This window comes from Petromyzon marinus, chromosome 28, assembly GCF_048934315.1.
Source record: "Petromyzon marinus isolate PM22_M1 ecotype Great Lakes invasive population chromosome 28, UKy_Petmar_22M1.pri1.0, whole genome shotgun sequence".
Lineage (NCBI taxonomy): Eukaryota > Metazoa > Chordata > Hyperoartia > Petromyzontiformes > Petromyzontidae > Petromyzon > Petromyzon marinus.
Genome location: NC_133694.1, coordinates 1,368,149 through 1,382,907, shown reverse-complemented (window position 1 = coordinate 1,382,907; position 14,759 = coordinate 1,368,149). Strand labels below are relative to the sequence as shown.

Here is a 14,759-nt window from a genome sequence, read left to right as displayed (position 1 = left end):
CTGCAGTGCCCGCAAGGTCCCCCTGCTCAAGAAAGCACATATACATGCCCGTCTGAAGTTTGCCAATGAACATCTGAATGATTCAGAGGACAACTGGGTGAAAGTGTTGTGGTCAGATGAGACCAAAATGGAGCTCTTTGGCATCAACTCAACTCGCCGTGTTTGGAGGAGGAGGAATGCTGCCTATGACCCCAAGAACACCATCCCCACCGTCAAACATGGAGGTGGAAACATTATGCTTTGGGGGTGTTTTTCTGCTAAGGGGACAGGACAACTTCACCGCATCAACGGGACGATGGACGGGGCCATATACCGTCAAATCTTGGGTGAGAACCTCCTTCCCTCAGCCAGGGCATTGAAAATGGGTCGTGGATGGGTATTCCAGCATGACAATGACCCAAAACACTCGGCCAAGGCAACAAAGGAGTGGCTCAAGAAGAAGCACATTAAGGTCCAGACCTTAATCCCATAGAAAATCTGTGGAGGGAGCTGAAGGTTCGAGTTGCCAAACGTCAGCCTCGAAACTTTAATGACTTGGAGAAGATCTGCAAAGAGGAGTGGGACAAAATCCCTCCTGAGATGTGTGCAAACCTGGTGGCCAACTACAAGAAACGTCTGACCTCTGTGATTGCCAACAAGGGTTTTGCCACCAAGTACTAAGTCATGTTTTGCAGAGGGGTCAAATACTTATTTCCCTCATTAAAATGCAAATCAATTTATAACATTTTTGACATGCGTTTTTCTGGATTTTTTGTTGTTATTCTGTCTCTCACTGTTCAAATAAACCTACCATTAAAATATTAGACTGATCATTTATTTGTCAGTGGGCAAACGTACAAAATCAGCAGGCGATCAAATACTTGTTTCCCTCACTGTACATGTTGAGAGGAAACAAAAGCACCCGGACAAACCCCACGCGTGCGAGGGTAATCACTCGATCCCCATACAGATGGAAGAGGTGGAGTCCACATTTTTGTTCCGGACTCCATTCTCCTGGGCCTGCGAAGGCGTTCGCTTACAGCACTTGCCTCAGGAGCCCATGTAGGTTATAGGGGGACCCTTTGTTTGCTTGTCCTGCCCGTGTCTTTATCTTCGTCCTTTACTGCGGAGCGACCGTGGTGCAGTTAGCGACGATTATCTGAACCGATCCTGGGCCTCCCCTAGGTCGACTAAGCCTGAAATTAGTACCTGGTGCGGTGTGTAAACATCGTCACCATGGAGACAAAGGCGGTCGGGCGTGGTGCTGGCCACCGACAAACTCTCGTGCGCCGTTATAGGCCTTCATAGGTGATACTCGCTAACAGCACTTGCCCCTACAGGCTGTCAAGGCTATACGGGTGATCTCTGCCTTTGCGACTTTAGTGCAACTTGAGTTATCAGCGCGCATCCATCAATGTAACACGAGGCCGGGACATGCACGGGCCCAGACACCCCGCACCCTTCTAAACCTAATTACTGAGCCGCCAATGCGCGCAATCACATACATATAAAACATGGGTATATATACATGGGTATATAAGCACACACTACACACGTATATGTATACACCTACATCGACTGCTGGATTAAGGGTCTCTCACACGCCGTGCGGGTTTCGTCGGGGTGGTTTGGCCATACTTCACCACGCCGGTCTGTACGGGAAGGCGAAGGTCGGTGGGGGGGGTCTGCACTGGCCTCTGCTGCCGGCCATGGAGCACAGCACCCCCCCCCCTCCCCCACAAGACAAAGATGCCCCGTATAGCCTCAACGGAATGTTGGGGTAAGTGCTGTTAGCGAGCACATATGAAGGCCGGCTCGGCACACGAGGGGCGAGCACCACGCCCGGTCGCCAATGTCTGCCGCACCACGCACTCATTTGAGGCTGAGTTCACCTAGGCGAGACCCAGGACCGGTTCAAATAATCACACTAACTAGTCCCCAAAATCACACACCCGTCAAATACAAAGACACAAACTAACATCACACGCATGCACACATCAAAATCACGAATTGAACAAAGACTCCCACTGGAGCACTTAACAGAATGTGCTCATTCACATCACACACAAGACGAAGGCCCCCCGTGTAGCCTTAACAGACTGTTGGGGCAAGTGCTGTTAGCGAGCACGTAAGAAGGCCCGAACGGCACACGAGGGGTTGGGTGGCCAGCACCACGCCCGGCCGTCTTTGTCTCCCGAGTTGCGATGTTTAAAGCACCGCACCAGGTACTCATTTGAGGACCGGTTCAGATAATCGTCACTGGTGGTGGCCGTGAGCGAAACTTAAACCCGGGTCGCCGGATTCGTAGCGCAGCGCGCTCACCGCTACGACACTACTCTCCGCTCCTCTTTGACAAACACACGTTAACGTACATCCATCACACTCATATTCACAGATGCACATCACATTACTCACACACGCTCACTCACAATCACGTCACTCGCATCACTCACACACATCCATCATAATCGTACGAAGACAAAGATCCCCCGTATAGCCTTAACAGACTGTTGAGGCAAGTGTTGTGTAGCGAGCACTTAAGAAGGCTGGCACAGCACACGAGGGGGTGGGTGTCCAGCACCACGCCCGGCCGCCTTTGTTTCCCTAGTGGCGATGTTTACACACTGCACCAGGTACTCATTTGAGGCTGAGTCAATCTAGAGGAGGCTCAGTACCGGTCAAGAATAATCGTCACAGGTTGTGGCCGTGAGCTAGGAACAATTCCGGGTCGCCAAGTTCGAAACACAACACGCGAACCACTACACGTGCACCTCTCCCCACTAACATCACATCACGCGCACTCACACCAGACCCGCATAATGCACGCATCATCATCAGCATCATCAACATCATCATCAGGATCAACATCATCATCAGCATCATCATCAACATCATCATCAGCATCATCAAGATCATCAGGATCATCAGTATAATCATCAGCATCATCATCAGGATTATCAGCATCGTCATAATAAGCAGCAGCATCATCAACATCATCATCAGCATCATCATCAACATCATCATCAGCATCATCGTCACTCACGTGCCCAGCACCGTGCGCGCCCTGCGCACGCGACGCTGAGGGGGGCGCGCTCCCTGCACCAGGGCCCCCCGCGAGCCGCTCTCCCCCTGCAGAGACGTCGCGCTGTCCATGTGTCCGTGTGGCCCCCCCCGCCCTCGTCTCCTCTCTCCGTCTCTATCGCCACCCCGCCACAACCCCGCTCTCTTTCTCTATGCGTCCGGCAACAGATGTGCGTGTGTGCGTGCGTGTGTGTGTGTGCGTGCGTGTGTGCGTTTATGTGTGCGTGTGTGCGTTTGTGTGTGCGTGTGTGCGTGTGCGTGTGTGTGTTTATGTGTGCGTGTGTGCGTTTGTGTGTGCGTGTGTGTGTGTGCGTCTGTGCGTGTGTGTGCGTGTGTGCGTTTGCGTGTGTGTGTGTGCGTCTGTGCGTGTGTGTGCGTGTGTGCGTGCGTGCTCCACACGAGGCAAGGTGACAGCTCCGATGACGACGACGATGGGAGTATGATGGGGAATGATGATGATGATGACGATGGCTATAATGGTAGGTGGTGATGGGAGTGTAGATGGTGATGCTGCCGACCCCTCTCGCCAGCGGCAGTGCCGAGTGTGCGAGGAGGCCGGGAGGGGAGGGGGCAGGGAGAAGGTCTCGGGCGCGGCTCCTGGTGGAGGAGGAGATTTAAAAATAGACGCGGGCAGACGCTGCGTGCCGAGCGCCGAGTGCTCGATTATCTCTCCCTCCCTCTCTCTACCCCCCCCTCGCTCTCTCTCCCCCTCTATCGTCAGACAGGGCTGCCCCCTCTCGGGGCTGCTGTACACCCTGTCCATTGAGCCACTGCTACGCCACCTGAGACGAAATCTGTCTGGCCTCAAGGTCCCGGGACCCGGGAACGCGGTCATCAAGCTCTCGGCTTACGCAGACGACGGCGTGATGCGTCGTCCTCAACGACGCGCGTGACGCCTCCGCGCTCTGCCAGGCGGTTGCAGTGTACGAGAGGGCCTCCTCCGCCAGGGTCAACTGGGCCAAGTGCGAGGCCCCCCCTGTGTGTTTGGGGTCGCGAGGCGGCGTTCGCTCTGTGCTCCTCACAGTAGGAGTCAGTTGGCGGGACGACGGAGTCAAGTACCTGGGGGTTTACCTGGGGAAACCACGTGACGTCGCTCTAAACAACTGGACCGAGTTGGCCGACACAATCGAGGCTAAATTACTGACATGGGCACCATGCCTCGCTCCGCAGATGTCATTCAGGGGCTGAGTGCTCGTAGCTAACACCCTGGCAGCATCCGCGCTGTGGCACAAGACCAAGGCCCTCCATCCTCCTGCTTGGCTACTCACCAGAGTCAATCGCTCACTCGCGCGCTTCGTCTGGCATGGAAAGCACCGGCTCAGGCCGGGCGTCCTCTGCCTGCCGGTGGCCGAGGGCGGCCAGGGTCTGGTGGACGTCGCCGCCAGGGTCACGAGTTTCAGGCTCATGGCAGTCAGGCGGCCGCTGTACGACCGGGAGGAGCTACCCTGGAAGTCGCCAGCCCTCGCCCTGTTGAGGAATGCAGGGGGGTGCCTGGGGTACGGACAGGAGCTCTTCCTGATGGACCTGAGCCTGGTCGACTACACGGGGCTGCCAGGTTATCACCAGAGCCTCTTGGACGCGTGGCGGAGCTTCGAGTGAAGCAGAACGCGCGCGCTCTACGACCTCGCGCAGTTCCTGAACGAGCCCCTCGTTCTGCAACGGCCTCTTCCAGGGGATCAGAGGAGAGAGGACCGTGGCTCAACGCCTCACATCAGCAGGGCTGCGGACAGTCTTCCACCTCGTGCAGGCCCCCACCAGCCCAAGTGGAAGACCGCAGCTGGGATCGCCAACACCGCGGGGCTCCGCTCCACGCTCGCTGGGGAGAAGCTGCTGCGGGACGTCGCTCCGTGCCATGAAGGACTGCGTCTGAAGCTGGAGGCACCGGGAGATGGTGACAGCCCCCCAGCCCCCTCCTCCTCCTTCCCGGAGTTGTGCTTCTCCTGCGCGCAGCCCCCTGTCCACAGCGACTCCGGCAAGCTACTGAAGCTCCGAGGCTGCAGGAACGTACCCCTGAAGAGCGCCCCAAACACAGCGCTCTACACGTGGCTGTGTCAAGGCGCTCTACACGTGGCTGTGTCAAGGCGCTCTACACGTGGCTGTGTCAAGGCGCTCTACACGTGGCTGTGTCAAGGCGCTCTACACGTGGCTGTGTCAAGGCGCTCTACACGTGGCTGTGTCAAGGCGCTGCATTCCCGGGACCTGGCCGACCTACCGGACACAAAATAGAGAGACCATTTCTCTCCCCTCATTGTGGCCGCCCCCCAGTGGAAACAAATGTACAAGTCTCCCGTAGCCAAACACTGCGGTGACCTCCAGTGGAGGTTGGCACACTGCACGTTGCCATCGGCCGTGTGTCTCAGCCGAATCTCGCCAGGGGTAACAGACTTGTGCATTTCCTGTGGTGCCAGGGAGGATCTGCCCCACCGGTATAAACACTGCCAGCGCCTCAATCCAATGTTCTGCCTTTTGCGGGACATCTTCAGGAAACTAGGGGTGCCTTTCTACAACAGCAGCTTCGTATATGTGGTGCTTTACCTGGCTAACAAGCGCCATGACCTCGCCAACTTCGCCTGTGCTCAGGCGAAGTTGGCGGTGTACAGAACGAGGAAGGTGACACTGACGGCTGCTCTGTGCTTCCAGTGTGCAGAGGCCTGCTTAAGGCGCGGCTCCGGCTGGAGCACGCCATGTACCACACACATGTCGGTGATGTGCAGCGCGTCTTCTTCGAACGCTGGAGAGCCGGACAAGCCCTCTGTACCAGCGTGGACGGCACCCCACGTGTTCACCTTTTGAAGCGCTCGCTCGTCACCGTGGCGTGCGCGATGACCACCACCACGTGACTTTAATTTCTTGTTGTGCGCTGTGCATTTAGCGCCACAGCACGGGGATTTATAGCGTTTGTTTTATTTGTTTGCTGGTGACTTTGTGTACTTGTGTTTCTGGTGACTTTGTGTATTTCATATCGGAATCGTCTCCAGTGCTGTTGCTGCTGGCGGCAATAAAAGTTGTTTAAAAGTCAAAAGTCTTCCCCTCTATCTCTCTCCCCCTCTATGTCTCTCTCCCCCTCTATCTCTCTCACCCCCTCTATCTCTCTCTCCCCCTCTATCTCTCTCCCCCTCTATCTCTCTCACCCCCTCTATCTCTCTCCCCCTCTATCTCTCTCCCCCTCTATCTCTCTCCCCCTCCATCTCTTCTCTATCCCTTGTTGAGCTCCCCCCCCCCCCAACTCTATTTCGCTTTCAGCTCTCTCACCCCTCTCCCCCTCCCCTCCGTCACCCCCAGTCTCTTTCCCCGAGCTATCTCCCCACTATCTATGACCGCTCTCCGTTATTTCGCCACTCCCACACTCTCTCAGTCTCTCGGAGCTCTGAACCCACTCTGAGACATCTCCTCTCCCCCATTCATTTCACTCAATCTTCCTCTCTATTTCCTCGCTGTCTCATCTCTTATCACCCTCCTCTTTTCCATCTCCCTCCCATCTCTCCACTATCCATCTCTCCTCATTCTCCTCTCCACCCGCCTCCCTGCTCTCACGAAGCCACTCTTCATCTCCCTTCTATTTCCCTCTCTTAATATTCTCCTCCCCATGCATTACCATCTCCCTCCGCTCTCCCCTCCCTACACTCTCATCCTCTCCCACCTTCACTCATTTCCTTCTTTCTCTCTCTCCCCTCTCCTCTCTCTCTTCTCTGTGCTATCCCCAATCTCTCTCTGCCCCCCCCCCCCAGCCACCCCATTACTCTCTCTCTCTTCTCTCCATCCGCTTCTCCCACTCGCTCTCTCTGCTCCTTCCCCGATCCGCTAAGTGGCACTTTCACTCTCGATTCACCCATCCAAAAACATTTTTTTTTAGCTCAATCCCTTCGCTCACTGCACGTGCGTGGAACCGCGTACGAATCATTCGTGACCTACAAAGAAAGTCTGTGGAAGGAAACGTCGCCCGTTATGTATCTATAGAGGTGTGTTTCCTTTTAAGGCCTTAAGCAAAGATCCCACGGATGGCGTTAACAGACTGTTGGGGCAAGTGCTGTTCGTGAGTAGCTATGAAGGCCGGCACGGCACACGAGGGGGTGGGTGGCCAGCATCACGCCCCACCGCCTTTGTCTCCCCAGTGGCGATGTTTACACACCACACCAGGTACTCATTTGAGGCCGAGTCGACCTAGGAACGACCCAAGATCGATTTCAAATAATCGTCACCGGTGTTGGTGGCTTTGAGCGGGAATCGAACACGAGTCGCCGGGTTCGCAGCACGGTGCGCTAACCGATGCGCCACCGCTCCCCCTGCTGTGGCCACACACCGCGAACGCGCGGACGGGGTGGTGTTGCTGAGCCATTCGTTTTAAGAATCGCATCGCGGCGCGTCCGTCGAGGGATGCCGCACGCCCCACGCGGCCAATAATAATGGTGATGAGCGGAGCAAATCGTGACCCGTAATCGCCGAGGAGCGGATCGCTGGCGGCTCCGAGCCAGGGCATGAACAATCGAACAGCTGATGCGCAACAAGCCCTAGTGGAGCGGTGGCGCAGCAGTGTTGTGTATAAAGAATGAATGAATGTGTTGTGTAGAATTAATGTGTTATATAAAGAATGAATGTGTTGTGTAGAATTAATGTGTTGTATGTAGAATGAATGAATGTGTTGTGTAGAATTAATGTGTTGTATGTAGAATGAATGAATGTGTTGTGTAGAATTAATGTGTTGTATGTAGAATGAATGAATGTGTTGTGTGTAATTAATGTGTTGTATATAGAATGAATGAATGTGTTGTGTAGAATTAATGTGTTGTATGTAGAATGAATTAATGTGTTGTGTATGTAGAATGAAGCAATGTGTTGTGTATGCTGAGCGCAGCGCATTCACCGCTATACCACCGCTTCCCAAAAGTACAAACAAGAACAAGAACAACAACAACAACCACCACTAATTGGCGGAGACGTCACCACGGCGCCCGTGCCAGGCCAGGTGCACTTTGAGGCCACGTGAAGCGTCGAAGTCTCGCTGGCAGGAGGTGACGGGACAGACCCCAGGTGCCATTCCCGGGTTGACGGAGCTGACCGGTCGATGCACCACCTGTGCTCCCCACTGCGCTAGTTTGCGGCGTTTTAGCCACCCGGTGCTCTGCTCGTTGTTGTTAAATATCCAACACACACACACACACCATACACACACCATACATACACACACACCATACATACACCATACATACACACACCATACATACATACACACACCATACATACACACCATACATACATACACACACCATACATACACACACACACACCATACATACACACCATACATACACACACACACCATACATACACACACACCATACATACACACACCATACATACACACACACACCATACATACACACCATACATACATACACACACCATACATACATACACACAGACCATACATACACACACACCATACATACATACACACACACCATACACACACCCCATACATACACACACACACCATACACACACCATACATACACACACACACACCATACATACACACACACCCCATACATACACCATACACACACCATACATACACACACACCATACACACACCATACATACACACACACCATACACACACCATACACACACCATACATACACACACACCATACACACACCATACATACACACACACCATACACACACCATACATACACACACACACCATACATACACACACCATACATACACACACCATACATACATACACACCATACATACACACACACACACCATACACACACCATACATACACACACACCATACATACACACACACCATACATACACACACCATACATACACACACCATACATACACACCATACATACACACACCATACACACACCATACATACACACACCATACATACACACACCATACACACACCATACATACACACACACCATACATACATACACACACACACCATACATACACACACCATACATACATACACACACCATACATACACACACACCATACATACATACACACACACACACCATACATACACACACCATACATACATACACACACCATACATACATACACACCATACATACACACACACACCATACACACACACACCATACACACACCATACATACACACACACCATACATACACACACCATACATACACACACCATACATACACACACACACCATACATACACACACACCATACATACACACACCATACATACATACACACCATACATACACACACACCATACATACACACCATACATACATACACACACCATACATACATACACACACCATACATACATACACACACCATACATACACACACACCATACATACATACACCATACATACACACACCATACATACACACACCATACATACACACACCATACATACACACACCATACATACACACACACCATACATACACACACCATACATACACACACACCATACATACACACACCATACATACACACACCATACATACATACACACCATACATACACACACACCATACACACACACCATACATACACACACCATACATACACACACCATACACACACACACACCATACATACACACACACACACCATACATGCACACACCATACATACACACACCATACATACACACACCATACATACACACACACCATACATACACACACCATACATACATACACACACCATACATACACACACACCATACACACACACCATACATACATACACACACCATACATACATACACACACCATACATACATACACACACCATACATACATACACACACCATACATACATACACACACCATACATACATACACACACACCATACATACACACACACACCATACATACATACACACACCATACACACACACACAGCGCACACGTTTACACGCCTTTGTCGACCCACCGTTGGGTGAAGGGCTTCCCACAGTCTCGCTCATGAGGGAAGTTGTTTGACCATACCTCACCACGCTGGTCAATGGGGATTGGTAAACGCGGGGTGGGGAGGGGGAGGGTAACCTAGGAGCGGTTCAGAAATGGCTCGCCACGTCACCCCTCTGGCCTCTTCCCATGCACCTGCGAAGAAGGGCCATTGCCCGGAACGTCGCCGACCATATATACCCTTACGGAGTTGTTATTGACGAGTGTGTGAGCGTGGACCGCTGGGCCCACGGCTCACAGTCCTCGTACGGGGCCAATGGAAAGAGGCCCCGCCGACGACGCCGTGGGGTCATCAATCCTCGCGCGTTGAGCCACAAAGGTCACCGCCGAGGGCCTGCGCGGTGGTTTATTGGCCGCGTTGCGCAAATTGCCTCCGGTTCTAGCGAGCGCCGCCAGCGAGGCCACGCAGCCTCCCGGCTCCCCTTGCCGGAGCCTCGCGCGTGCCACGCCGTGGAGGGGCTGGGGCGGAGACATCATCAACGAGGTTTCTCGAATAATAATAATTTAAAAAAATTACGAGAGAGAGGAAAAAAAAACATTTGTTGAGCACAGGCGCCCAAATTGTCAAAACGTCAAGCGGTTAGCAACAAACGGCACCGTTGTTCAAGTTGTAATCGATCAGAGTTTAGCAACACGCATATACAATACACGTGTGTATTATATTAAAGATCCCCCGTATAGCCTTAACAGACTGTTGGGGAAAGTGCTGTTAGCGAGCACCTATGAAGACCGGCACGGCACACGTGGGGGTGGGTGGCCAGCCCCACGCCCGGCCGCCTTTGTCTCCCCTGTGGCGATATTTACACACCGCACCAAGTACTCATTTGAGGCTGAGTTGACCTATGGGAGGCCCAGGACCGGTTCAGATAATCGTCACTGGTGTTGGCCGTGAGCGGGAATCGAACTCGGGTCGCCGGGTTCGTAGCGCAGCGTAGCGCTAAACACACGCATGGATAGACTGGTCGTGTTTGTTGTTGTCCAATGTAACCAATGTGGAAGTAAGCTCAAGCCTCTCGTAAATCACGTGGCTTCTGTGTGGCCACCCCCACTGTGATCCCTCCGCTTTCAAACATCAATCTCCATATACATCCGCTCAAGCCTGGCGTAAACAAGTGCATTGTACAACTCGTATTATCCATTCTCTCTCCGTGTCTCTCTCTTTGCCTCTGTATGTATGTGCTATGACGAAGGGCCATTGGATGAAACGTCGCCTGTTATATATTTTAAGGGTCACACACACACATGGCGTTGTCGTTGTTGTTGTTGACAAGGAAGGTGTTGAGTTGCTGTTATTGTTTGTGCACCACTCACTGCCAACGCATCTCGTCTCTGGCGAGGGAGATGAACTCACTGGGTGAGGGAGATGAACTCACTGGGTGAGGGAGATGAACTCACTGGGTGAGGGAGATGAACTCACTGGATGAGGGAGATGAACTCACTGGGTGAGGAGATGAACTCACTGGGTGAGGGAGATGAACTCACTCCGACCCTCCACGATCTCTCTTGGCAGTGCAGATGCCGTGATTCATGGCCGTTCCAAGTCCATAGTGTGAATAATTAATGAATGTACACATTCATCAATTAAGACTACGTTTATACATTCAATTAAGTCATATATTCAGCCATTATGCATAATACATTAATCTACACATTCAGTAAAGTATTCACTCACCCATCCATGCATCCATCTATATACATCCTATATACTGTATCTACTAATCATCAACATGCCCGTTCATTCATGTATCTGGAGAAAGATTCGCCCGTTCATTGATCCATTCATATATCAATTCGTTGGTTTAGTAATGTATCCATCAACCGCTTCATTCATTCATTCATGTCAATCCACTTAACCCATTAATTCATTCTTCCGTCCAATTCTACCGCCAATGCATTCACTCACTCACACTGTACTTCAATCCTTTCAGTCAGCCATCCATCCATTCATCCATATAAGCATGCATCCATTCATCATTCATTCATCTGTCAATCCAGCCACTCATCCATTCACACACCCTGACCTTTACATTTCTCAGCAGACGGCTACGCAATCTCCACTCGCCACTCATCCTCAGGAGACGGCGACGGCATCAATCACCCCCTCTCCTCGCCCATCCAGCCAGCCAACTAGACCCCCTTCCTCATCCGCAGTCCCCTACCCCCTCGAAGCCCCCCTCCCCTCCTCCCGCCCCACCCGGGGTGCGGTCTCCTCGAAGCGAGGGGTCCCAGCGTGGGCTCCCGTGGCGACTGCGCGCACTCAGAGATCACCGCGGGTCGCGGGTTAACGCGGTGCAGCCAGAATAGCCCTCGCCCGGAGCCCAACCTTGACGATTTAGGGTCTGGGTTGGAGGGGCGTGGAGGGAGGGGTGGGGGGGGTAAGGGGTTGGGATCGTACTCACATCGGAGCAGTGATTCCGAGAAGAGGTTTCTCCACACTGTGGACGGCGGCGGAAGAGAGATCGCCGTGCACAGAGACACAGAGACGCAGAGACACAGAGACAAAGAGATGAGAATGCAGACGCACGGGGAGATACACAGACCCGCAGGCGGGCACGCGCGCGCACACGGTGACCAAGAGATAAACACCCGGACGTACACATGCTCCCGTACACAGAACACGCGCACACACACACACACAATAAACACACACACACACGCGCGCAGATGCCGCACACGCGGAGACACACGCAGACACGCACAAACACACACGCGTAACTCGCACAAACACACACGCAAACACCGCGGTTACATCACGCGCAGACCAGCGACAGGGAGATTGTAGTGGTGGTGTTGCCTCTCCCTCCTCCTCATCCACCTCCCTCCACCTCCACCTCGTCACGCGCGCGCGCGCCGGTAGTGGCAGCGGCGGCGCTCGCTGTGAGAGCGGCGCAGGCGCGAAGGAGCGGAGGATCCAAGGTCACGCGGCTCCCCATCCCGGCCATTAGCACACAGCGAGCGTGCGGGAGAGGAGGAGGAGGGAGGGGGGAGATGCGGAGGGAGGGGAGAGAGATGGAGGAGAGAGTTTGAGAATAAATAGAAGGGTGTAGGGGAAGAGAGGGATGGAGGTGGATGGGAGAGGGATGGAGGAGGAGATTTAGGGAGCGATGAATGAGGGATAGAGATGGGCGCCGGAGATGAATGAGAGAGAGATGGGAGAGAGAGAGATAGAGGAGAGGGTGATGGAGGAGAGGGGCAGAGGAGTGGAGGGGGGGGGGGGCCGCGATGAGAGATGGGTGAGGCAAGTGCCGTTAGGGCGAGTAGCACCTACGAAGGCCGGTACGGCAAACGAAGGGGTGGGGGGTTTTCAGCACCACGCCCGGCCGCCTTTGTCTCCCTAGCCGCGATATTTACACACGGCACCAGGTACTAATTTGAGGCCGAGTCGACCTAGGGGAGGCAAAGGGCCGGTTCAGAATAATCGTAGCTGGCATTGGTGGCCGCGAGCGGGAATCGAACTCGGGTGGCCGGGTTCGCCTGGGACAGGACAGCGGCCACGCGCCGTGAACGTCTCCCTGTGGGGGTGCCCGCTCTGGGGGGCCGACAGGGCGGGCTGCGTGAGAGGGAGCGATGCGCACTTGCCATCAGTATTCAACTCGTAGGGCGGCCAGCTCAACACGCGCACGCACACACACGCACTGCGTATACAAATGTGTACACACAGACACTCGTTCATGTACACACAGCACACGCACTGCACACACACACACAGTACATGTGGACACGTGTGTATGCATATACACGTATCCACACGCACTGCGGACACACGTGTCGAGACAAAGACAAAGCGCCTCCGTATAGCCTAGACAGACCGTTGGGGCAAGTGCTGTTAGCGAGTAGCACCGATGAAGGCCGGCACGGCACACGAGGTGGGTGGGGTGGCCAGCACCAGGCCCGGCCGCCTTTGTCTCCCTATTGGCGATGTTTACACACCGCACCAGGTAGATACTATACACACACTTGTAGAAGCCCACGCACAGAGACATGATCACACATACAGCGAGCCCTTGAGAACCTCGCTGACTGTGGGTACGGGCGCTGTTAGCGAGCACCTGTTAAGGCGCTCACACTGACATCCAGACTCAGAGGCAGTCTGAAGCCAATGTGGTGTGCGGCTACAGCGGAGCGGTGGCGCAGTTGTTAGCGCACTGCACCATGAGGTGGGCCAGCCACCTGCGTTTAGTTCCCGGACGCGGCTGACATCAGTGGCGAGCCCTATCTGGAGTCCCAGCCTCCACATTCGCCGACCCGCACGCACCGACGCGGTGAGGTATAGCAGTGGATTGACAACGAGGGCTGTGAATAACCAAACAAGCACGGGGCCCCAAGTAGCCCAGGGGGTCTCGGAATCATTAAAACATGGGGGGGGGGGGACTGCATCAACCATCAACTGAATCGCAAACCTAATAAACACAACGAAACAATTAACATAAAACATAAATTAATCCATCGTCTCTAGCTCGTCTGCATCTCCCTTCCCATCTCACTACATCATCTTTATTATTGGCCACACCTCGCCAAGCTCGCTACATCTCCGTCTCTTGTTGATACCTCTTCTGTCATCTCGCTATAAAAAAAAAAAACAGATAAAGGCGCAGCCTTGCATTTGCACCCTTCCCTGCCACTGCTGGCGGAAGGAGCCTCCGCGCGAGGAGGGCCCTCAAGGCCTCTCGGCCTCCACGTGGCACGGTGCCCCCCCCGTGTGCCCGC

The 14,759-nt window shown here is 53.5% G+C and overlaps 1 protein-coding gene across 6 annotated transcripts in view; it reads right to left on the bottom strand.

Annotated features, from left to right (window-relative positions):
- LOC116946856 (rap1 GTPase-activating protein 1-like) overlaps positions 1-14,759 on the bottom strand; it is a 79,126-nt gene that overhangs the window by 49,562 nt on the left and 14,805 nt on the right. The window contains exons 2-3 of one of the 6 annotated variants that reach the window (XM_032962070.2): positions 12,452-12,487; positions 3,023-3,175 (exon numbers count right to left, since the gene is read on the bottom strand). The exons of 2 other annotated variants lie outside the window; for them this stretch is intronic. In XM_032962070.2, coding sequence (XP_032817961.2) covers positions 3,023-3,175; positions 12,452-12,487 — 189 coding nt within the window. Of the gene's footprint in view, positions 1-3,022; positions 3,176-12,451; positions 14,735-14,759 lie in introns of those variants that run through there. 3 more of the 6 variants (XM_032962074.2, XM_032962071.2, XM_032962073.2) reach the window with 3 other exon arrangements.